At 37.6% G+C, this 26,897-nt stretch overlaps 2 protein-coding genes across 2 annotated transcripts; one reads left to right on the top strand and one right to left on the bottom strand.

The window, feature by feature from the left end:
• Positions 1-1,499: 1,499 nt before the first annotated feature.
• Positions 1,500-8,478, bottom strand: LOC103710054 (serine/arginine-rich splicing factor RSZ21). The gene is made up of 6 exons (XM_008795641.6): positions 8,300-8,478; positions 6,407-6,511; positions 4,025-4,113; positions 2,844-3,066; positions 2,480-2,593; positions 1,500-2,362 (listed from the first exon to the last, which is right to left on the bottom strand). The coding sequence occupies exons 2-6, from the start codon at positions 6,493-6,495 to the stop codon at positions 2,338-2,340; spliced, it is 540 nt and encodes a 179-aa protein (XP_008793863.1). The 5' UTR covers positions 6,496-6,511; positions 8,300-8,478; the 3' UTR covers positions 1,500-2,337.
• A 4,105-nt stretch (positions 8,479-12,583) lies between these two features.
• Positions 12,584-25,723, top strand: LOC103710053 (Potassium transporter family protein). Its single transcript, XM_008795639.6, has 9 exons — positions 12,584-13,246; positions 16,829-17,057; positions 17,281-17,529; positions 17,666-17,716; positions 17,865-18,125; positions 23,363-23,415; positions 23,543-23,657; positions 23,840-24,094; positions 24,439-25,723. Exons 1-9 carry the CDS (start codon positions 12,989-12,991, stop codon positions 25,482-25,484), a joined length of 2,517 nt encoding a protein of 838 aa, XP_008793861.4. The 5' UTR covers positions 12,584-12,988; the 3' UTR covers positions 25,485-25,723.
• Positions 25,724-26,897: the final 1,174 nt, after the last annotated feature.

The raw sequence follows: 26,897 nt of genomic DNA, 5'->3' as shown, positions 1-26,897 counted from the left end.
GAAATTTTTCCTCACTATGATATTTTTATTAACTGCTGTATTATATAACTGCTTGGGGCAATCCGGTAGGTAAAAGAATGAGTTGTTAAATTGTATGTTTATGGGCTTTCTGCCCTTGCTAAAACTCAAGTTCTTAAACCACCTGTCAGCAATGCTCCCGTGCCTTCTCATCTAAGGGCTAAGTGTGCTACTTTAATCACTAAAATTGAAAGAAAAAAAAAAACAGAAATGTTTTAAGCTTTGCATAAAAACTTATTGCTTTCATAAAAAATATTAACCTTTTTAAAAATTTTCCAAGAAATTTAAAAGGATAAAAACCGAATGTAACATTCAGTTCTCCCGTTGAATCTCATCCAACAATTTCATGCAAAATTACATGCACTTCTTTCCGAATACAAACCTTATTAGTCATCTATTATCTTAAATTCCAACATAGTGTAAACAATTGTAAAGCTTGATTTCAGAGATTTCCCACAAAAGAAAACCTTTTAAGGTCATGAATATTTTATTTTTTTTTGCAATATGGCTTTGTTTTTCATGCAAACATTCTTGATTGGATTTTAAATTTACTTTTACAGGTTGCACAGGCAATGTGAAGGTGATGGAAATTCGGGCAACCTCAACGACACTGGGAATACTAACCCAAATCATCCTATCACCCAAGCCATAGATAAAAGAAATTATATGCAAGTGTTTATAGGATTTTAAAGCAAGTATTCTCTTTGCATAGCTACATGCCCTGGCACAAGGCTTTTCCACAACATTAACAAACTTTGAGCATCCATTCGTTTTCCAACAGTGAAACAAGATTCATTCCACAACATGACTGAACGTACAAAGGAACAAATTTAATAACTTGCAAGTTCAAGTCTATAACTACTTGAAAGATGATAAGAAAAATGTGGCATAAATTCAGGGTGAGTTCATTTCAATCTACTTAAAAGAGGATAAGAAAAATACGGCTTTAAATCTTAGCCTGCCAAATTATTGCAAACGATCTCTCCCATGGCTTCTGAAGCCCACCAAGCAGTTAATTGGACTGCCTAATGTAGAGTAATATTTTTGAAATCAACCTTCTTATAAACCTAATCAGGCATGATCAAATCAAAAGCAGATGCTTCACAACAGCAGAAATGCAAGCAGTTTCCATCTTCAGTTTGATGGCACCCAGTTTGTTGAAATAGGATAAGTCAAAATGAATGTGTTCCTATTTTGCAAGATCATTCTGTCACTATGTGCAAATATCTAATCACCACCACGAACTTGTCAACCAAACAGACCATGAAATTTCTTAGAGAGCACTTCAAACGGAGAATAAGCATAATATCACTGCTAACAATCTTCAGTATCACTGCTAATGTAATGTAAAGACCATGAAAGAGAGGCTGTAAAACAAACAGAACTGTAATGTTTTAATATCACTGCTAACAATCTTCAGTATCACCACCTAATTAACAAAAACCTGGATAAGTTGCTGATCATGAACACCTGCAAAGATCTTTGTACAAATTCATGCAGGTTTGCAAGCAATACTATCAAATTTGGACTATGCAATTGCCCTTTTAAGGCAATTTAATCATCTCCATGATTCAGAAGACTAAATATCAATTATGACTCACCTTTTCTTTTAAGTTCATTCTAAATTGACCATGGAAGCAAAATAAACAGAGACAATCCAGAAGATGCATGGGTAAGATTACGGTCCAGTGGGAAACCACAGGGGCCAACAGGCATGACCGATGAGCTCGCAGCAGCATCCCCTTCTTGAAGCAGACAATTTGGGATTCTAAACCTAAAACATGAAATGAGAAGGTTTTGTTGCAGGCTGAGGCGAGAACCTAAACAGTTCCATAGAAGCTTCAGTGCCTTTCTTTGATTGGCAGGTGAACCAAGCAGAGATAAAGCACAAGTGGGCGAAGAATAGATGGTGAGATGCACAGTGCAGAAAACCCGTGTCAGTTAAGGAGCAGAAGAGCAGAAGAGCCGAAGAGAGTGTCGTTTCAGCTTTTAGCAGAACCGCACCTCAAAACAAACACAAAGGGACAGGTCTTTGTAAGATCACAGATATAAATTCTAAAGCATAAGATGTAAGTCAATTCAAGCCTGCCACAAATAGAATTCTAGATATAAGTGCTTAAGTAGAAAAGTAACCTCTCAACATGACAGCAAGCTGAGAGCGTCCTGAGGAGTCAAGAGCTCCATTGTGCACTTAAAACAGTTTGCAGAAGCCAACTACTAATCAAAAGACATACTTCAATGGTCTAACAAGCCGAAAGATGTCGCAGGACTACAACTAATGGGGACAAAGTAGTTGGTTTCCAAGTAAGCACAATGCAGTCAGCTCCGGCTGCGCCGACGATCCCTGGCAGCATAAGTTGTGACATCAATAAATGATACAAGAATAGTAAAAATGTAAAAAGAACAACACACAAGCAAATGTTTGCAGTCATAAGGCAATAGGTGCTCTCTAGTGACATACCCATTAGCATATGGAGAGTCTTTGCGATAAGGTGGTGATCGGCTGTAGCTCCGGCCACGTCGAGGAGAATAACTGCGAAGTCGAGGGGACCTTCTTCCACGTGGACTGTAGCTCCTGCCACAGACATAAGATAATCAATATGAATATGATAAAAAATAGACATTCACAACGCTAAAATCTCAGAACAATAAAGTTTGTGATATGATGAAATACATGACAATTCATCCTTCAGTGAACCTACTTTTTCAACTTGCCCCAAGATTTTATAAAAGGTGAGAGCATTAAAAAGGATGACCAAAATGCAGAACAAAGAAAATAATCAGTGAAGCCAGATGGTCCAACAGTTGAAATGCAAATATCATACCTGCGCCCATAACTCGGGCTTCTGCGGTATCGGGGACTGGGGCTTCGATGCCTTCCACTCCCTAATCCCCCAGAACCAATACGCAACCGACACTCGCGAGCAAAATGACCAGGCTCACCACACTCATAACACTTCATGTCATCACCACCACTTCGCCGTCCACCTCGACCACCACCACCACCCTTGGAGTTATGAGAAAGCTCCACACGCCAACCATTCCTCCCTGTCAAACGAATTACAAGAAAACATAGTTTCCTTGCTTCAGAATAGCTAGACCACATAATAAGTTGGAGGGATATTTCCACCTTTACCCACATGCAAATCAAAAAGAAGATCTTGAATATACCCCTTATTCAAAAAAAAATGGTGTCAGATTATCTATTAGTTACATGGGTCCTTCAAGCTTGGAGGGATAAGATGCCAATAAGCTCATGCAGATGAAATTACTACTTAATTCCCTTAAATCTCACCAAGACACATTATTATATAAAAAAAGCTTGCAAATCAGCATAGTGTCAGTATATCTCACCTTCTTGGTAGCAAGAAGTGACTTGCGTCATAGAACAAACCTATCACACAAATCTTGTTGGTATAGTTTGATATTAGTAATTATCACCTCACTGTATGCATAAGCTACATAACTAGGACATGTTATGTAGCTAAAATGCCAAAAAGGATCGTGCTTGTCAAAAAGTATCAGTGAGATTTCAAAATTTTTGAACCATTCAATGTAAGTCATCAATTCATGCACTTTCAAATCAGTCAGCAATTTACATGCTGCATAACACAAGAAAAATATGGATGATCATCATCAGGTCAATTGCTTGGGTATATTTCAAACAGGACCCAAAATGGCATTTCTTCAATTTAGTTCATTTTTTTATTTTTTTCTCCATCAATTGCTTGAACATTACAGAAATATCTATAGCTGGGAGACTGAAAACCGATGTTTTTGGTAATAATAACTACAATATACAATCAAATAAGACTTTTTTTTAAAGTAAGTCCCAAGACTTTCTAAGAAACATATCTCAAACATTGACTTGATTTTTAATATGATTTTCTAAAAGATAACCATTTGATCAAAGAAAATAAAGTTAAAAGTCAACAAGAATGCACCAACATAAAGATATACTGATGTCTGACGCATTACAAAGATAAAGAATGTGTAGTCCACATACCATCTAATCCACGAATGGCATCTAATGCATCTCTCCGATCATCAAATTCAACAAATGCATAACCAGGAGGCCTTCTAGCAACCCAAACACTGCATTTATTTCAAATAATGCAGAAAATGGCAATATCAAGATATAGTTTTATAGAAAACAATAGCAACACGGACTAATTAATGTCAATCCAGTTACAACATTCATTTGGCCATTATGCATGTTATCAAGAAAATAAAAGGAAAATGCAAGCTTAACACCCAAAAATCAATGAGATTATCTTGCAAAATATTGATCCATTTCATGCCAGAAAAGATATATAATACCAGGAAATTGTAACGAGAGTGCCAAAAAAATCTTACAAAAAGAAGAAAAAAAAAGAGAAAAGAACAGAATCCACAGAGATCCTCCATATATTTCCAGTTAATTTCTTAGGAAGCATTAGTTCCTAAACACTGATCAATAGCTCAAAGGAATCAATAAAAATATATATAAACCTTCCGTAAAAAATTGAGACAATTAAATCATCATTCAAATAAAATATATCAATAGAAAGATTGCAGTACATAGAATTTTAATACCACAAAGCTGTTGTTATATGCAAAACTTAAATCATCATACTCTGAAGCCAATGGTCTGTGATAAGAAAAAGAAAACAATGATCAAGCAAACACGGAAGACTCTCCAAGAAAAGGTGAACCACATGCATGAACCCAAGCTACCATGTTTATGCCAGCTCTAAATCAGCAGGCACCTATGTCCTCAGCAATCATTGTTAGGAACTGAACCATAATCAGCTGCCAGACTGAATGAAAAGCATGGATGATAGTAGAAAACTAATTGGATAAGATGACCATCTATCCAAGAAGTTCATCATTAGTGGACCACTATTACCTAGTTTTAGCAACCTGATGGAAAGGGAACAATTTAACCAGTTAGCACATTTGTGACAAAACAATAACTTTCCACTCAACTAGAATCATCATTGAATTAAGAGAAAGGGAGGTTCAAACACAAACAGTCTCATCGTAGAAAGATTAAGCAGATAAGAGGACCCCATTGTGCTGGCATATTAAGAATTTGGGTCCTAGTCACAGCACACCTTGACCTCAGCCTTTGTTGTGTTATCAATGTGGAAATACCTAGCAGTTTCTTTTCCTCAACCTTTCTTCTCATATACAGAGGTGATAAGAAGAGTGCATATAGAACAATGGAACTGCCAAGACACCCTCAGTCATGTTGTTGGAATATCAAAGCATACCATCTTTTCAGCTTGGCAAACAGTATGCTACCAATATTAACCAGCCTTCATTGCGAAATATGTCTGCACGTTCATCTAGCTTATTTGAACTCAACAGAGAGTCCAAACCAATAGGATAAACCCAGTTTCAAGATATGTCTTCCTGCAATGCTGGCTTAAAAAACAAATTCAACCTGTTCTTATACCCTTGAACTGCAATTTTGTTACCTAGAACAAAAATTCTTACTTAGGAGTTGTGGAAGACAATATTACATATAACCAATTTTGAACCTCCACTGATTTTTCGGGAAATGGTAGAGTTTAGAAATTCTAATTGTGACAGCAATCCTGAAACCAGCTGTAAAATACTTGGACCAAAACAAACTGTTGCACCAAATAAAAATATGATCAAGTTTCAGCCCCTCGAAAGCAATGGGATTGAAGTAAATGGCAGGTTTGATCACCTCGCTTTCCTGCAGGATGTATCAAGCTCAATTTAGACAGCTATTCTGATACACATGTGCATTCAGTACAGTTTTAGAAGCTATAGAGGGTACATGAGTGCATATAATACCAACCAAGCGAACATTAATCAAAGAGCATTCATGAAGTACCTGAGTTGAGTTGTAATTTTGAGTCCTATATTCTCAACCAGACTGCTCCAAGATTTCTGCTGTCCAGGATATGTGGAAGAATAATGGAAAACCAAAATGGTACAACCCACACAAAACAGTTTATTTCATTTTTTTGGTCTCATATTGGACTCCATCTAGCATTTTCCCCCTTGGTCTAATTGTTAACATTATACTCCTATGAGGATCCCATGAGCATATGAATTTAACTATCATAGAGTATTTCATATTTGCATTCAATTGTTAAAGAATATGCTACCTTATATGTCACACAAATTTCTAATTGTTATTTGTTAGTTAAAGAAAGAAAAGTCATCTTTATGCCTTTGATGTTACTCATTATGATATTTATTCTGGCAAATAACTGGACTTACCAAGAGCAAAAGAAAGGGAACAGTCAATGGGAAGAGAACTATTGAAGTGATTGCAATTGGATCTGTTATGTGATACAAATCCATACAATTTCTGGAAAGATATCAGGATGTTTCAATGATGTGCAATTTATACTCGATCATGTCTCACCTGCGAAGCACACCATATACTCGAAATTCATCTTCTATGTCTCTTTCTGAGACTCTTGGGTCCAAGTTCCCAACATAAACTCGAGACATTATAACTAACGATGACCTGATAAATGAAAAAAAAAGAAACTTATAAATGATAGAAACAAATGCCAACTTGAATCTAGTATACAAGACAATAGACATTCAAATTTCTCAAATTTTCTTAAAAGAGAAGTTCTACTGTTCTGCAACAATAAAAAATTGATGATTAAGCAAATATGTACTAGCATGGTGATACTATACTAAAAAGATCTTCATCATAAACTTGATAAGGACTACCATCAAGGCAAACCAACCTAGCATTCATTCTACATATAATGACTATGTTATTTATATTACTGATATTCAGCATAAAATCAAAAAAGTCATACAAAAATTGTTATGATTAAAATCAATATTGTTCATCATTAAAGAAAACACATTTGACATAAAAAAACAATAAATCAGATAGGGAGAAAATAGCTAAGAGTAATTAATCTGAGCACCCTTTTGAACATCAAAAAATACCCTCATATTAAAACAGTTTTTCTTCCGCAACGAAAGGTGAGTCCTTTGAGCAAATTCTTTGACAGACTATCTGCCATACTCTAAGCCACCTAACATTACACTTGCAACCCAAGATTCCCCAACAGCAAAATATCAACTTATAGCCAACAATAACTACTTCCAGAATAATTCACACAAAAGCCCCGCTTTCCCTCATATGTCTAGAATTTTTGTAAGGGTATAAGACTCATTCTCTTTGCAGGCCATAAAGCAGACCATTAAAATCATCAAAAATCTTCGCCGTGATGTGCACACATCAGCATCATCAAAATCTCAGCATGATATACGCACATCAGCAGCATCAGAAATTTCTAGCTTAATAAGCCCCTGCAAAGCTCCGGCATGTGTGTGTGGTTCACCATAGGTGGTCGGAATGCATGTACAACCTGACTCTTTTCATCTTAATCTGTACAATTTATGGGAGATGAACTATGCACATGCACTCATCAACCTTTGTCAAGTATGGGTATAAAAAAAAATGATTCTCAATCAGATATGAATATTGTTTCCTCGACAAAAAAAAAACATAGTAAACTGCATCCTTTCTCTAATTTCATTCTCGGCATGAGCAGGGCGTGAAACTTGACAACACGTGATAACAAGTGAACTGATGAAAACCAACACACTTATCCCAAGCTGTTGGCACCATCCTATGTCTGGAGATGGTCGCGAGTTCGAATCCAACAAGAACATTATTGTTGCAGGTATGGTAGTGTCTTCCTGACCCAACAAGCATACCATGACTATAAAACAAAGACTCGACGGGTCCTGAGGCGAGGGCAGACTAGTGGACCGTGATGTCCACCACCTATGGCTCAATTGACGAAACAATGATATTGAGAAAAATCTAAAATTGAGCAACTCAGTAAACATGATTTTTCAAGATTTTCCATATTAATACCTGCCCACGAAAACCCAAATATTTATGGATCAAACCGATGGTCTAAACGATTTTAAGGCCAGTCACAAGTCCCAAGACTCCCTAAATTATTCAAGAATCATCAATTCACTGATCCTAGCACGAAAATATTTCAAAAACAACTGCTATTTATTCCCCCAAAATAACATCGACCAAAATATTTAGCGGAATTCTCAAATACTTAATAAAATGAAAGAAAATTCAAGAATCCATGGATTTAGTTCCCCGCAGGGTGAAAACTTTCCTGCGCGATCAAAATGGATTGGCGCTTTTCTACAGATACATCGAACTACGTTTTAATCTTTCGGAGAAGAAAGAGATGATATAAAAATCGAAGGGGGAAAAACGGGAGAGGAGAGACGAAAGAAGAGCAAAGCCTCGGATTACCGTCAATGGGTCGAGGAAACGAGATAGCTGCTTCGAGTCACCGTCTCGATAAAGCTTTGGGAGTTGGGACCGAGGGTTGGAACGCAGGAAGCCCTAGAAAAAAAAGACCTTGAGGACGAGGTGAGGGTTCAGGCCTACGATAATTATAGGGTCCCTTTACAAAACAACAATGTATCCCCGGAAAGACCCTGAGATCGCTCAAATTTCTTGAACCGGCAGGGCAAAATTAGCAAGGGCTAAATATGTAAAATTGCTAATTCTAAACATAAAATTACACTTTTTATTAAAAAATTTAAGTTCTTGTTGCACGTTTATCATCCTAAATTTACGAAATTACTTAAATATCCTAATAATATTTTTATTTTATTTATTATTATTATTATTATTATTTTTAAAAAAAAAAAGGAAGAGGGGGGGTGAGGAGAACCTCACCCGCGTAGCAACCCCTACTAGGCCCCCTCCCCGCTGGAGAATACTGGATGCAGATAGAACATTTTTTACTCATACCCTTCTCATTCGTGCCAGAGCTCTACCAGTGTGGTAGCCCTATCCCCGTATGAGTACATCACACCAACACCACTTAAGTAACGGCAGATTAGATAGTGACTTCATCAGGCAAATCAGACGGAAACATCCGGTCCCTGCATTTAATAATATTTTTATTTACAAAAAATTTACAAAAGCTAGAATTGGCTTTTGCCATCCGCAAAATTTGTTAGATTAATCATGTGATTTAATTTGAAATGGGAATACATCAGCTAAATCCATGCCGCTTCTGAATTAAACAAGTTTGAGGATTAATCCAACACGTTTTGGGGCAGATGCTCAAATTGCAGAAGCCAATGAAGATAATTCGGTTATACTTAATTAAAATGGGTGACAAAAAGATCGGTATTTTCATGCCTCATAATCTTATGTTGATTTTAATTTTTATTGAATAAATCACGATGTCTTTATGAAATTCTCTCCATAACAAACGGACAACAACTCATCATTTATAAATTACTAAAAAAATTTACTAATCTAAACATATATAATTAATTTAAATTCAATATGTTTTATTATTCTAAAAATAATAAAAACTATATAGATATCATAGACTCGATAAAAATAATTACATCAAAATCAAATGAGAGAATAAAATTACCAAAATGGTCATCCAATATTCCAACTTAATCGAGTTAGAATTTTGAATTAAAAAAATTAACAATACGACTTAGACTTTTCTTTGATTTTCGATTCAATTGAGTCATGAAAGACTTAACAAGTCTCAGCTAAATTTTAATTATTTTTTTAATATTTTTTTTTGAGTGTATATCTTCTAAATATGTAAAATTATATGAATATTCTTATAAAGTTATTATTTGTATGGATGCCCTTATAAATTTTGTTGCTTGCATATCTACCGATTGAGAGTCTTTCAGTCATTTTAATTTTAAACTACTCATTTTTAATGGTATTAGATGGTATAGTACATTTGCAAAAAAATAAAAAAAAATATACATACAAAATAAGTATTTTATTATAATATATTAAGGTACATATAAAAATAATAACTCTGTGAGAATATTTATATAATTTTGTATATTTAGATTGGTACAATTTGGCCCATGAAATTATTCCTTTGAATGTTTGCAACAATGTCTACTTGCAAGGAATCACGTCGGGAAGTGGAGATATTTTATTTGATTTCTAAAGCATGAGAGAAAGAAAGCATGCAACAGACGATACATCCCCCTCTACTATGTCCAATCATCTCGCTTATTTTGTCCATTTCGCTGTATATAAATTATAATGCGGTGAGACCTTGAATGTGTCTCCATCCCTGAATAAGATTGTTTCATATATTTATTTTTTTTATTTTAGAGAACTATATATATCAAAAACCTCCCCCTTTCCATGACGATACCGCATGCCTGTAGAATTCCAATGATATATAAATAAAATATCATGGACAAGTAAAAGCTAGAGGATGGAACCAAAAAAAAAAAAAGAAGGTTTCAATAGAAAAACAGAATCAAGTAGATAAGAAAGATTGAATTTGGTCATTAGAGGAGTTGGGAGAGATTCTACAAGAATAAACAAGCCTTGTGTTTCTTTGATTTCTTAGTGGACGTTATCGTAGTTTAAGAAAAGGAACTCAATTACTTCAAAGCTCACTTGAGTGTTCTCACATTTGCCATGGAATATTTGAGTGTATGTCTCTCTTAAGTAATCTATGAAATAATGAAGAGATTGGCATCTTGAGTGCTTGGAAGGGTCTCCAATTAGCAAGGGATGTGTGGCTAGAAGGAGTGTTCTATTCAGTCAAATCTTAGATTAGCGAACCAAGAACAACCAATTTGCTTTATAATCTCTTGTTGAAAAATACTTGATCCATGGCTCGAATCAGATTTGCCATGTTGTACACCCGAAACCCATTATAAGGAGAACTAACTAGCGAACTAATTAGTAGAGTCAGTAGCTTTGAGATCTAACAGTTATGTCGACTCCATCTCTCGATTCTCTTATGTCACTAATTGCTACAACTGTATTTTTTTATGAGTTACTACTACAAAAGGAGAAAAAACTCTAAGCAAGCTTTTCTTCAAATAATTGAAATGTTCGAAAGTGCTTAGTTACCCCGAAAATGGAAGTCCATTGCAAGCAATCCTAAATGTGCAGCTCAAATAGACATGAGATAAATAAGTGATGAGCATCTTTGACAAATTCATAGGTATATTTATTTATAAATACTCTCTTTTTTTCACATAAATCTTCTAGAAATTTTGTTGAAATATTTATTTTTATCTTTAGATTTGCAAAATGTGAAGTTGTCAAGACTAGGCATATACTCTTTTATATTATGAATTTACCTGAACCAATTGTTGCCATTTTTGTAGTTAACAAAACTATATTACGATCTTGAGTTGTTTCAATTGTACATGATTCTTGAGTGCATGAATATTATACAATTAATTAAAGTTATGACAGAAGCCACCTTCAATCTCCTCCCATCTTCATTTTGAGAGATGCTTTTCTAATAGTTGATGTGGTGCCCAATTTGTTTGATCCTAATCGTCATGCGAATCTCAAACCATGATTAATGAGCAATCTACCCTCTTTTCCCAATCTTCACAACCTCGCACTGCCTTCGTCGATTGAGAGTGTAGACTGTAGTCTCTTGTTTGTAAATCATTACATCTTTAACAATACAAGTCAAAACGATTAACCTTGTCCTCTTCTCCTGCAAGCTTGGAAACTATACACATGCTTCATTTATGTATATTTCTTTAATAATTATATTTTTTGATATAAGTTTTTGTGACAAACAAGCCGCATACATATGTATCACAAAAACAGTGAATTTTTGAGATTAGTAGATCCCCAAATGGTTGTAAGAACATCTCCGCATGCTATTCATATTATTCGTGCATCCATTATTAATAGATACGCATTTACAAATTCAAGTAATTTCGAAAAAATGTAATTTTAAACCAATATAAAGATTTTTCATGTTGGTCTAGAATATGAAATCTAATTTAAAATGGTTAAAAATAGCCTGCTTCCGAAAGCTCGTGAGCAAACCGGAGGACTCAGTCTCGTTAATTGAGCACTTACGGAAGGAGGGACAAGAGGAGGTTGAGCATCCGCTCCTAGGTGACACACGGCGATTGCTGCGAAAGTGCCGTGTTGCCTAGGCGAGACATACTTTCAGGAGGTAAACCAAGCTGCGGATTGAGTCACCTCATTTATCGCTTATCATTTTGGAGATTGTCTGTGGACCCAGCAGTCCTCTATTTTTTCTACTTTATGTAGTTTTATTGATAGTGATGTAGTCGAGTGTACTCATGCGAGAGCAGTGGCAATCGTTGAACGAAAGAAGGAGAAGAAGAAGAAAACAGAGGCTGGTTTGCAGCCCACCCACAAAAGGACACGTGGGCGCCCCTGATTCATAGTCGCAATATGGTATACAACCAATGCAACCAAAGTTCAATTCACCGACAGAGAGGCGTGAGACAAACTCGTCTCTGGAGAAAGGGTTCGGGTTGTATCTTTCCGGCGAAAGAATGATTGATCTTCTTTCGCTATGCAAACCGTTGGATCGCTCCCACACAACTCTCAAAGCACTTAGAACTCTTATGTGCACAGATCCGAAGTGAACGTTGCGAGATCTAATGGTGGATTCGCTCGCAGTAAGGGAAACCCTTCCTTCGAGCAAAAGAGATACAACCCACAAGTAAGGGGAAGTGGGGCCACGTAATTCTCACGCTTTTAAGTGCCTCCCGACAAAAATAGAAACCCACCAATCCATACAATCCAGGAGACGAGTTTTGTCCTTATCACACTCCGTTTAGATGTGCAACGATTCTCGGTAAGAAACCAGTGAACGGAACGGCCGGCCATCGCATTGGTCCGCACCACCCCGTCAGTTCGAAGCAGAAGTAAGGGGAGACGACGACAATAAAAGCACAGTAACCGACGAGCCCTCCCCCGGAAAAAAGGAAGAAAAAAAAAGAAAATCAATCGCGACCGACCTGCCCTACGCCACCCTCAACCTCGCCATCAATTCGGCGAGAGCTCCGGAGATAAGAGTGGAGAGCGCGGTGAGAGATCCCTTCTTTCCAATCGACTCCAGCTGAAAAAATCGGAGAAAAATCGAGGAAAAAAAGGAGGACTTTGGAGCCAGAAGGCGGCGTGTGGGAGGAGATGTGGGAAGGGGAGATCGAGGAGGCCGGCAGCGCGCGGCTGTCCCGGTCGGAGACGAGGTGGGTGGACGGGAGCGAGGTGGACTCGGAGTCGCCGCCGTGGTCGCTCCAGGAGGACGAGAGCTGGGGCGGCGTGGCGGCGTTCCAACTCCCCGGGGAGGGGTCGCTGCGGCGGAGGCTCGCCAAGAAGCCCCGGAGGGTCGATTCGCTGGACGTGGAGGCCATGGGCATCGCAGATTCCCACAAGCATCGCCAAAAAGTACTTCCTTTTTTCAGCGTTTTGGATGTTCTCTGGGTTTTGGGCTTTGACTTTTGAGTGCTTCTTGGAGTTTGAGACCAAGTTCGGAAATTATGCTTTTGGGTGTTTGTAGTTATATTTTCTCGATTTCTTTGTAGCTTCGAAATTTTTTAGGGGGTTGCGAATTGCGATACTCTGGCGACTATTTTTACTGAGAGTGAGCGATTGTAAGATCGTCTTTGAAAACCAGAGGATTTTAGATTCAGCTGTTTTTTAGGTTTTTCACTAAAGAAGAACAAACTTATATCCATCTTTTACAAAAATCACAATTTTTTTCAAAAAAAAATTGTTGGTTCATAATACCCCAAAATGATGTTGGGGCAAAAGATGCTCAGAAAAGAACTAAAGATGTACAACAATTTCTAATATCTCTTATGAGTTAAATTAACAAATTGATCATCATCATGAGCATATCCCTTCAACCGTGTCCAGACTATCTGGGGTTGGCCTTATATATTCTTCTTTACTGTTTTTCTCTATAATATCCTACATCTGTAAGATTTGAGATATCCTTTCTCACAAAGATCTCTTTGTACTCCCTCCTCTTGACCCTTCGACACATATGCAAGCCTCTCAGTTTAGCAAAGCCTCCTTGGGTGCTTGCTGCAGATGCCTTATACCATCTCAGCAGTTCCCTGTTTTTGTTTGCAATTAGAACGATTCATGGTTTTCCTTGCTGTGCTCATTCATTGATCTACCTTCATCAGTGTCAGGCTGTTAGACTTGAACATTCTCTCGAACTTGCCATGCTCATTTTGCGTGCTCAGACCTTCTTTTACTACCTGGCCTTTAGCAGCTTATAAATGCTATAGGTGTAACAACCCAAGACCTCACCCCAAAAGGCTAGTCAGCAAGTATTATTTGGGTTCTTTGATTCTATATAAGTACCCAAGATTTACCCAGCGAATAGCCGATGTGGGACTAAACACATGCCTGCATGAGTCTTCACATACTCTCCCTATTGAGGCCCTGACGTCCTCATTAGGCTAAAGATTCAAATCCATTCAAATCTAATCACAAGCACTATGATCGGTATGTGGTCAGCCCCAATGGAAGCATGTCGCAGTATTTTTTAGTCCACATATGTTATAGGTCGGGCCTGCTCTGTTACCATTTATAATAATCCAAAATCTCATCTAAAAAGGCTAGCCGGAAGTTATTATTTAAATTCTTTGATTATGTACAAGTATCCTAGATCTACTCAGCGAATAACTGATGTGGGACTAAACACACGCCCGCACGGATCCTCACATAGAGCGGACCCAGCCCATAACCTATGTGGACTAAGGAACACTGCAGCGCGGATTCATTGGGGCTGACCACAGGCCGATCGTGGTGCTTGTGATTAGATTTGAATGGATTTGAACCTTTAGCCTGACGAGGATGTCAGGGCTTAAACGGAGGACGTATGTGAGGGCCCATGCGGGCATATGTTTAGTTCCAAATTGGTTATTTGCTCGGTAGATCTTGAATACTTATACATGATCAAAAAATTCAAATAATACCTTCTGACTAGATTTTTTGGGTGAGGTCTTGGGTTGATATAAATGGTATTAGAGCAGACCTGACGCATAACCTATGTGGACTAGGGACACTGCAGCACGGATTTTTTGGAGCTGACCACAGGCCGATCGTACTGCTTATGATTAGATTTGAATAGATTTGAACTCTTAGCCTAACGAGAACGTCAGGGCTTAAACGAAGGAAGTATGGGAGGACCCGTGCATGTGTGTGTTTAGTACCACATCGGTTATTCGTTGGGTAGATCTTGAGTACTTATACAAGATCAAAGAACCCAAATAATACCTTTCGGCTAGCTTTTTGGATGAGGTTCTGAGTTATTATAAATTGTATCAGAGCGGATCCGTCCTATAATCTATGTGGACTAGGGGGACACTGCATCACAGATCCATTGGGACTGACCAATCGTGATGCTTGTGATTAAATTTGAATGGATTTGAACCCTTGGTCCGACGAGAATGTTAGGGCTTAAACGGGGAGAGTATGTGAGGATCCGTACGGGCGTGTGTTTAGTCCCACATCGGTTATTCGCTGGATAGATCTTGGATATTTATACAGGATCAAAGAACGTAAATAATACCTTCCGGCTAGCCTTTTTGGTTGAGGTCTTGGGTTATTATAAATGATATCAGAGCGAACTCGGCCCATAGCCTATGCTGACCACAGGCCGATCATTGTACTTGTGATTAAATTTGAATGGACTTTAATCCTTAGCTTTACGAGGACGTCAGAGCTTGAACGGGGGGAGAGTATGTGAGGAGTCGTGTGGGCGTATGTTTGGTCCCACATCAGTTATTTGCCGAGGAGATTTTAGGTACTTTCAGCTATGCTGATTGTGCTACTACCACTACTAGGATATATACACATAATCTGCACTTGCTGCATGAGTGGGCCATTAATCATTGTGGGCTCGTTTGGTTCGCGGGAAGCATTTTTTCTCCTACGAATATAATTCTTGGAAAGAAGATTCCTAGGAAGAGAATGCCTGGAAATGTACTTTTGGCATGTTTGGTTAAACATGGGAAAGTGACAGATTTTCAGAGTGCTTATGTTTGGTTGACCATCCACTTTCCTGAAAAAGTTATGTGTAATTCCTATTATACCCTTAATAAAAATTATGTCTTTAATGCCTCTTTAATGCTGAAGGGCCTTTTTGGAAAAAAATAAAGATGGAGTGATTTCCGTTTTATGGGAAAATAACTTTTCCATGTTTCTCATGGGAAAGACTTTCCCATGAAATGTGGGAATCATATTCTCATGGAAATACAACTTTTCCATTTCTCTCCTTTGAAAACTCCAACCAAACAAAAGGTATCTTATTACTTTCCTGTTGACCACACTTTCTCCCCTTCTTTTCCCCCGAACCAAACGAGCCCTGTAAGGGTGCATGTAAGACCTTCATCCTCTGCAGTGGATTCTATTCCATTGCACGTAACCTTCCAACATTTGCTTATCAACATTTAGTTTTGGCATTCTATGTAGAGGGTAGAAGGATTGGCATGCATGAATTGATACTTCTTATTTTGTTATGGGGCAACATAGAAAAAGAAATGTACTCCCAATCTCTCATACACTCCCAACGAATCTTAATGTATGTATCATTTCATTTTCTTTTTGATGACATGGGCGTAAGTTGCTAATGTGTTTGCTTTTTATACGAAGTTGGTTCCATATATGTTTGGTTTCTCAAGTCTTATGTATATGTAATTGTTCTCTACATGTTAGTGATAGCTCTTGGCAAGGTGCTCTTGGTATCGGGCCCCATACCAGTGCTACACTATCACTATATTGAAGCAGTACCGGGCTGCTTCAGCATACTAAGTGTCGGTACGCCCTCGGTATCGTGTACCGATACCGAATCGGTACGGTATGGTATGCCTCGTATCGTCCAGTACAGTATGACGTACCATGGCTCTTGGTGATCGCTAAGAAAGCATATGTTATAGCTTACCTGTCACATCATCAGGTTTAATATATGTGAAGACTGACTCCTTTCTTTTTTCTAATATTAACTCAACTCAGGACCTCTCACTTTGGAGCACACTCGCTTTGGCATTTCAAACTCTTGGTGTTGTTTATGGTGACATGGGCACAAGTCCCTTATATGTCTTCAGTGATGTATTCAGCAAAGTTCCAATAAAATCAGAAATTGATGTCTTGGGGGCTTTATCCTTGGTTTTGTACACAATTGCGCTCATTCCTTTCATGAAGTATGTGTTTGTAGTGTTGAAAGCTAATGATAATGGTGAAGGTATGGAATGAAGAATCTAGCAGATTAAACATTTTTTCACTAAATTATGTTCTGGTGTTTAAACTATGCTTTAGTTTTTCCTTTCTTATATAATCAAAAAACTTTTGCATCTCTCTCTCTCTTGGTAATCATATATCTCTTTTCATGCTTCTGTACTTTCTACAAACATTTTGATTACTAAAATATGGTGCCATGCCTGAATGTTCAGTGACTGTTATTGCAGGAGGCACTTTTGCATTGTATTCATTGATTTGCAGGTATGCTAAGGTTAGTCTACTTCCAAATCGGCAGCGGGCTGATGAAGATATCTCCAGCTTCCGTCTCAAGTTGCCAACTCCTGAGTTAGAAAGGGCACTAAATATAAAAGAGTGCTTGGAAAGAAGTTCTTTTGCAAAAAATCTTCTCTTGTTATTTGTCCTAATGGGTACCTCCATGATAATGGGAGATGGTATTCTTACTCCATCATTGTCAGGTATAGTATAGTCCCTTAATCTCATATTTACTCGCCCTGCTGATTCTTACTTATCAGGACTAAGGTTGTATTCTATGGTCATATTTTTTAGTGCTGTACCATGTGTTATTTCTCATCTTGTTCCTTTTGTATGCAGTAATGTCTGCCGTGAGTGGTCTTCAGGGTGAAATTCCAGGATTTAACACAGGTTTTTAACTCAATCCCTTGTTGATGCCCTATTGCAGGACTTGCATGCATTTCCGTGTGCCGAAATGCTCTTCTAGTTTAGGAGTCATTGGAGTTTCTTTCCTTTACTTTCCTTCACCTTTATATAATTTCTTAAATTCATTTTGCAGATGCTGTCGTCCTTGTTTCCATCATAATTCTTGTATTATTGTTCAGCATACAGAGATTTGGAACTGGCAAAGTTGGTGTCTTGTTTGCACCTATTCTAGCACTTTGGTTCTTCAGTTTGGGGTCCATTGGAATATACAACTTGCTTAAGTATGATGTCTCTGTTCTGAGAGCATTGAACCCAGCATACATCTATTTCTTTTTCCAGAGGAACACCGTAGAAGCATGGTCAGCTCTTGGTGGTTGTGTTTTGTGCATTACAGGTTTTTCCTTTATCTCCATTCCTAAACGTTTTTAATTTTTCCCCCTTTAGGTTTCTTCCTTTCCAGAAAAGGCAGCCTGGACCCTTGAAATTTAAATTTATAAAACTAACTTCCAAATTTTTGTTTCCTTCTTTCAGTCATGCAAGATTTATTTGGTCAACTTTGATTAGCGATTCAATATGTTTGGTTTGTTTTTATTGTGACAAATAAATTTTGGATTCATATATACAAGGTTTCTTTTTTGCATAAATGTCAAAATAAACAGTTAATGAGAAAAGAAGTGTGTTTTCTCTATAGTTTGACACTGGAGGCTAATTGACATGTTCAGATAATTTTGTTATTGGAAAACATGTTATAGAGGTTCGTATGAAACATGCAAGATAAATTAAAAGAGGGAGGTATCTGAATGGAATCATTTGATCATAAACGAGCCAATGCAGCACCTTTCATTATTTAAGCTTGTTTCTTTGTGGATGACCTGAACAAGAATCTGATCGCTCTTTCTTTTTCCTCAAGCTGTGGCATATTATTAGTAAACCATGCTTATTTGGAACATATTATATCTGACAAATTCTTTTGAAGGTTTTTCCCAAATCTTATAACCAATCATTTGAATTCCGATAAAAAATAGTGACTTATGTCCTGGGAACCATCATATGTGAATGATGATCGACCTTTATGTTTTGTTTGTTTCATAAGTAGTGTCAATGACTCCTTATTTGTCACTATACATTGGTATAATGCTGGACAGGCTTAAATTCCTCCTTCCTTTATAATATTGGCTTGCACTAACTCAGAAATACTTCTGGTGCTGGCTTTGAGTTAGCACCTGACCTGGCAACCAATGGTACTTGCTTCTTCAACTAACTTAACAGTGATAGTTTATTAGGTAGAATATCTCCTATCATATGATGAACCTTCTAATAAATTCAGTTACTCTTATCTTAAGGTGATGATTATCTCTTGAGAGAATATCTACAAATTTGTCACCTAGGTACTCCTTGAATATGAAAAGAAATAGTCTTGGTACTTCCTTCTAGTCATTTTAAGATAGAAAATCTGGAGAGATGGGACAATATTCTAAGAAGGAACCAAAGGACCATAAGTCGCATGTTTCACATCCATAACAATGACTTAACCCATGAAGAAAGTGATGTAGCACCACTGCAGGGAAAGAGGAGAAGAAGGAAGAACCAGGGAGGAAGAAGGAAGAAGAGGTCATAGAGACGCAGGAAGAAGAGAAGGGGAGGAGGAACAAGAAGAAGAACAAGAAGGAGACTAGAATTTTTTCATTCAATCATCAATTGCCTCATACATGAGAGGGGTGGTCTTTATATAGACCTTACATATTGACCTAATTACATAAACCCAATTGACTAGTCTAATAACAAAACAACTGACCAAATTGACTGGACTAAAACAAAAGCAAATAATGCAATAAAAGAAAATGACTCGGACTCAAATGGACCCAATTCAGATCTGACTCAATCTGGGGGCTCAGGATTGTCTGGATGAAAGGCTCTGATGTCCCCATCAGAAAGGAAGAACAATTGTTAATGGTGAATGGTGTAAAAGTTTTAGTGGAGAGGAAGAACATAATGCAAAAGCTGCTCAGAGAAGATGAGTTGGTTGAATATTAATCGTGACTTTTCGAGCAAGAATTGTTACACTTGCAAACAATACAAAATTAACGAGCTTTAGGAATGCTTAAGCTGGTGAAATTATTTGCGATGAGATAGAAATCCACATAGGCATGAAGAATCTTGTAGTGTTGATATGACCATGGTGGGAAAATTTGCAGAAGGTAAGGTATTAAATTGTGGAAATCTCATGTCATGGATTAGATCTAGATTAGAAAGTTTAGGTCAGCCTATTACAAACCTTATGGCCAATGGAAGATCTTGGCACCTGTCACCATGGTACCAAATGGTAGGTAATATGTTTTAGTTACAACTTTTAATAAAAATAGTAATAGCTTAAATTTCTCTAATTTTGACAGATTTTATTGGCTTGCTATGGATCTGTGTGAACAAACTCATTAATATCCAAATACGTGTCACAGGTTTGGGATTCATAATGGTCTAAATGATGAAATCCCAAAAACGAAAGTTAGAGAAATCCATGTCTAAAAGAATAACATGTTCTAGGTACTTCTAAGTCACAGCCTCAATTTCTTTTTAGCTTCATTGGATATAGTTCATCTTTGATGAGCAGTCCGAGAAGGCATGGCAATGGAGAAAAAAAAAAGAATTATGTTGGTTGTTATACATCTTTGGTAACCTAAATAGAATGTGAGTGAAGCTGAACTTGTCCCATTAACAACCACTAGGATTCATATATTAAGTTATTGAGAGATTTCACACAAGGGAGTAGTGGCAATTTTGGGACTTAAGTAGATTCTGATAATTGGATTGTTGAAATTTTGTGGTGCTCCATTATTAGTTCAGTGAGAGGAAGAGTTGAATAATCATGTGTACTCCTTAAGAAAGACCCAAAAAAATGGTTATTCTTTTTGTTGTTGTCCGAGGGGAACATACCCCCATATGGAGGAGGTATAGTGTATATACTTTCATGGCACAAGTTGTACATGATCAAAACTGATGATCAAGGCAATAGTAGGCTTGGAGATGGAGATTGGTTTCCTGTGATGCGCTACCTTTGGGTGTACAATGATATAGTTAAGCGCGGCACTTCCATGAGCCGCTTCTTTAGGGCTTCCATGAGACGTTCTGCAGTATGCTAGTAAGAATCCAAGGAAAAAGAAGCATAAGCAGAAGTAGTTCAGCAAGAACCAGATAGTGTTTGATCTAGAGGGACAAAAAGTATGGTTTGAGTATAGGCAACTGCAAGTAGCTTAATCAAGGATCTTGAAGTTGGGAAGGAGCTTCTTATATTGGAGCGTAGAGCGACCACTCAACTGGAAGAATGACATTAGAAAGATTATGGAGTCTATAGCTGCTCAACATGAAGCTTCTTCCAGAGAAGGAACATAATGCATACCTTGAGTGCAAAGGCAAGTTCCGGTAGCTTAATCAAGGAACTCTGGAGTTGGGAAGGAGCTTCCTGCATCACACAATCTGACTTTTTAGTGACAAACTCTGGATAAAGGTACACAATATATAGAGCTATTGCTGAATTGGAAGAATGACAGAGAAAGAATGTTGGTGATTATTTCTCCTCAATATGAAGCTTCTTCTAGGATCTAGAGATAATTTACATAGTTCTTACATAGTGAAACTAAGTGGATTGATAAACATCAAGTACTTTGTAGACACAAATCTATGTTACCCCACCCTTCACTCAGACATGGGTATTGGTGTGACACTTGGGAATCAACCTGTAAGAAGAAACTCTTGAAAGATTAATAGGATTTGGCACTTGGATATTTATTTCTTCCTGACACTTGTCCCTAAGAAAGCGAGCCTTGGAGAGGTAGATGAAGACATGACAAACTAAGAGCATATGAGACATCTGAAGAATAATAGAGGGCTTTGCAGATGTTAGGATTAGGATTAAATACTTTATTTAATATGATCTAGTTGGAGTTGGATGATGATAATACAAAAATTATCCTTGAGACCTTTGAGATCACCTTTGAAGTAGTTATGGAAGTGAATGTAAGATCTAAGCCATTAAGAAGGTTACACAACCTTTGAGATGTGCATGATGTGAGATTCACTACATAATGTTATCGTTACCTAGTTTTGGGTTTTTTGACATGCCGGGCACTTAGACATTTGAATTTTGAGAGCAGCGACAGATCCAGTTCATTATTTTCTATATCAATAAATCAATACATATTTACACAAGCATATATCAGATATAGATGTGTTCACATGACCAACTTTTAAAAGGTTTGTATGCCGAATTCTTCTAGATACTCAGACACTTGACAGCTGTGTCACGTGTCCAAGTAACATTGCATAATATTGTTTGTGTAAATACATGGGAGTTATGTAAAGCACTTGACTAGTGGAAGAAGGGTAGTTTTGGATGCAGACAAGATTTGCAGAAAGAGGCATAGGACAAGCCAAAAGAAGTGCCATGACATAAAGGATAAAAGATTTCTCAAGCAGAAATAGATGGAAAAAGAAAATCAAACAAAACGAAAAAGAAAATAGATGGAAAGAGAAAGAAGAAGGAAAAGGAAAGAAAGGCAAAGGAAGGGATAAGAAAAAGAAAGAAGAAGAAAAAAGAAAAGAGAGGAAGACAAGGAAAAAAGGGAGGAAAGAAGGAAGAAAGGAAAGAAAAAAGAAAAAGAAAGAACGAAACAAAAAAAGGAAAGGAAAGAAGAAGGGGAGAAAGACCGAGGGTACCTATGGGACTCTTGACCGGAACTACTGTCGGGACGAGGCAAGATAGTGGGGCATCCTGTTCCATGGAGACACTGGGACATCCCTGCCCCACGGGATTTAAAACCTTAGTTCAGATAGCCCAAATTGACCGAAAGAGTAGTGCCCAAAAGATTTTCGAAGGCTCACAACCCAGAAGAGAGAAGAGATCATCTTAGTGCACGTTTAAGATGTTGCTACTGGGCCTCGACCAAGTTTAAATTATTTGAGGTGAAAACAAGTAGAGAAATTGCTAAAAGCACCAAAATAAACTCCAAATGAATTAAATTGAATAGTGGATGAAGGCCGAACTTTTTATCCTTACAACACTATATTACTATAGTACATAATAACACTTTATTTTATCTCCTAATGCAAATCATCTCTAATTTGTCTTGTGACATGTGATGATAACCATTATAATGGAAGATCCTCTAGTTCTGTTTTCACATGTACTTTTCACATGATCTGCTGTATAAGATAAGAGGACAGAAAATGCTTGACATTTGGCTTTGGACATTCTGTATCTTAACTACTCGAATTACATGGCAAAAGTGAGATATCCATGAGGACACGTCAAAGGATGACATTTGAAAGTACTGAATACTCAATAGTTAAAGGGGGAAAAATCACATACGTCACACCAATGCTATGATCAACAAGTTTTAATTTTGTCAGGGGGACCCTGTTAATTAACTCTGAAATAGCAAGGAGATGCTCTCAATGTGCATCATACTATTTGATTTCAGCATTTAATACATTTATATATCTATACACATATATAACATTTATAATTTATTGGTAGGACTTGTTGCATTTGCTGATGATGATGAGAACTGATTTTAGTCAATTATGTATATATTTGAAAAAGATTATTCATCCAATTTTCTCTCTTCATTATTGTAGGAGCTGAAGCAATGTTTGCTGACCTTGGCCATTTTTCTGTAAAATCTATACAGGTCATTCATTTATGACCAGCCTCTCTGCCTTTTCTTATTTTTGTCTTGTCATATTCGGCATTTTTTAGCGCTTATGCCTATGAATGATGCATTTTTTTGTAACTTCCAAGTTAGGCTGTTTTGACAGATAGCCTTCACGTTTGTGGTGTTTCCTTGCCTTCTCTTGGCATACATGGGTCAAGCTGCATATCTGATGAAACAGCCTAGTTCAGCAGAAAGAATATTTTATGATTCTGTTCCAGGTGAGCTTTCTCTGCCATCACTGGGGGTGCTAGGCTTATGCGGTCCCACGATTCCTTTCCTGCAATCATTTGATGCACATTCAGCATTCACCCGTTGATCTAAATTAGCATATTCAATGCAAAAATAATTAGTTATTCTATTGTAAGCTAGATAAATTTTGATTTTTGAAGTTTGTGAGCAGAGGCTTTTTTCTGGCCAATCTTTGTGATAGCAACGCTTGCTGCTATGATCGCCAGCCAGGCCATGATATCAGCAACCTTTTCCTGCGTAAAGCAGGCTATGGCTCTCGGCTGCTTTCCCAGGATGAAGGTTATCCATACCTCGAAGAGATTCATGGGTCAGATCTATATCCCTGTCATCAACTGGTTTCTGATGATTATGTGCATAGTTGTTGTTGCCACTTTCAGGAGCACCACTGACATAGCCAATGCATATGGTGAGTATCCCCTTAAATATTTTAGCCACATCTTATCTTAGCTGCCGGTTTTTCTGAAACTTGCTTGCAGATTCATTAGTTCTTTTGTTGTCCTTTTGTTTCCTTGAATTTTATGTACTTGATGGCACGTTCCTTTATCATCTCGACTTTATTTTTGACCCTTTCGTTGTTATTCCTGTTGCCCTTGTCCATGCGCTTGCTCTCTGCTGTATTGCAAATTTCCACTATCCAAATTGTTTTACTTTTCACTGCGTAAGTTTCTCCCGTTATGATTAAAAGTTGATAATAGTGGACTTGAAAGAGGATGAGGGATCAACAACTTACTAGGCTCCTTCATCCTTCAGGTATTGCAGAAGTTGGGGTGATGGTGGTGAGCACTACATTGGTTACACTAGTAATGCTTCTCATATGGCAAACAAACCTGTTCCTGGCTTTGTGCTTTCCCGCCATATTTGGTGCAGTAGAGCTTATCTACTTATCTGCAGTGCTGTCGAAGATAATGGAAGGTGGGTGGCTACCACTTGCTTTCGCTGCTTGTTTCCTGTGTGTAATGTACACTTGGAACTATGGAAGTGTGTTGAAGTACCAGAGTGAGATCCGGGAGAAGATTTCCATGGACTTTGTTGCTGAGTTAGGATCCACACTTGGCACTGTCAGAGTCCCAGGTATTGGACTCTTGTACAATGAGCTCGTCCAAGGCATCCCTTCAATATTTGGGCAGTTCCTGCTTGCTCTCCCAGCAATTCACTCCACAATCGTGTTTGTCTGCATCAAGTATGTTCCTGTCCCTGTTGTCCCTCTCGAGGAAAGATTCCTTTTTCGAAGGGTATGCCAGAAGGACTACCACATGTTCCGCTGCGTTGCCCGATATGGATATAAAGATGTCCGGAAGGAGGACCATCAGGCATTTGAGCAGCTCTTGGTGGAGAGCCTCGAGCAGTTCTTGAAAAGGGAAGCTCGAGAACTTGCATTGGAGATGAGTCCAGCTGATATTGAGCCTGATGACGAGTCTGTGATGTCCTGGGATTCAGGAGCTGCAGATGGAGCTGGGGAGCTGCAGGTTCCATTATTATCTGATCAGAAGTTAGGTAATAACCGCTTTTCTTGTTCTGAAGGTGGTGTTTCGGTACTTCCTTGTAGTGCCATGCCTTCAGATGATGATCCAAGTTTAGAGTACGAGCTCTCTGCTCTACGAGAAGCCACAGAGTCTGGATTTACTTACCTTCTTGCACAAGGTGACGTGAGGGCGAGGAAAGACTCATGGTTCTTGAAGAAGCTGATTATAAATTACTTCTATGCATTCCTGAGGAGGAATTGCAGGGCTGGTGCTGCGAACTTGATGGTTCCCCATATGAACATCATGCAGGTCGGAATCACTTACATGGTTTGAGCTGAACCTAATTCATTCTCGCTTCAACTTGAACAGCATTGGCATCTTGATAATGTTTTTGTACAATATCAAACGGTATGTTGGAAATTTATTTCTATTATGTACTTCTTTGATGGGGAAGCGGCAGTTGTTACAGTAGGCTGTTGCATTAGTATCACATCTTATATCCTTTCAATTGATTGTACAAAATACTTTGTAGTGTTCTTTAAGAAAGATTTCAACTAAAAAAATTCAGTTCAGTTTGAGTTTGAGCTTTTAGAAAACCAATTCAAACCGATCCGGTATATAAACCGACCGGATCCGACCTGATCCATATGCCATGTGCGTGCGTGCGTGCGTGTGTGTGTGTATGTATATGTGTATGTATATATATATTAATTGGAAATTTGCTTCTCATATTTTTTGCTATAACTAAAATAAAATTTTTATATTTAGATGCGGTTCAACCCATTTAGCCTCATTGGGTATCAACATTACATGATATAAAATTTTTATGTTTAGACTTAGTTCATCTCATATTGAACATCAATCTATTAAACCGAACCGAATTTCCTAGGTTGGTTTTAAGCATTTTTTATAGATGGTAGGATTGGTTTCGGTTTTAAAAAACCGATTTAAATCGATTGGATTTCGGATTTAGTTTCAAACCGGCCATACTTATGCATATCCAACTCTCAAGGGTCTGTTTGAATAATGCGGTGCAATCTAATAGGATTCACAAAAACACATGCCAATTGTAAGGCCCATTTCATAGTATTCATAGATTTTTTTTTTAGAGTAGGCCGGACCGAATCTCATTATAAAAAAAAAGAAAAGAAAAAGAAAGATCATACCAGATTTTTTTTTCCCATCCTATAGAAATGGATGGGAAGAGATCCATAATATTAGCCATAATATGTGCATATTATTTAGAAGATATGTGATGGATGGGTCAGACTTAATTTCTGCAGAATTTTTAGGCCAATGATAGAGAAATATTTAAACAGGCCCTATATATTTTATCCTAAAGCTTCGTACGATCTTTCTTCCAAATTCTCAACAAAGATGGCTGAGTTGGTATAACGTGCCAATATTTTTTATACTAGTTTTCACCCAAGGCGACTACCTAGCTCTCTAAATGTCATCTCCTACTCTAGCAAAAAAAATAAAAAAAATGTCATCTCCTAAAGCTTCGTGCGGCGAAGTTCTTGCCCACCACTGCGTCTTTCTTCGAACTTCTCAACAAAATATGGTGCGTGGAGCTTTCAAATCATTTGACTGGAAAACGTTTATAAAAAAAAAAAAAAATGAACGACGTGTTATCGTACGCAGAAGGATTTGTGCATGCATTTACTCACATGTATAATAGTTTCAACTGAAGACAATTACTTACTTTAAACAAGCTACGAGAGTCGACTTTGATGGCTATATATG

Source organism: Phoenix dactylifera, chromosome 11 (assembly GCF_051530095.1).
Source record: "Phoenix dactylifera cultivar Ajwa chromosome 11, Ajwa_hap1_PhDact_Kaust_v1.1, whole genome shotgun sequence".
NCBI lineage: Eukaryota > Viridiplantae > Streptophyta > Magnoliopsida > Arecales > Arecaceae > Phoenix > Phoenix dactylifera.
This window is presented reverse-complemented; position numbering and strand designations above follow the sequence as displayed.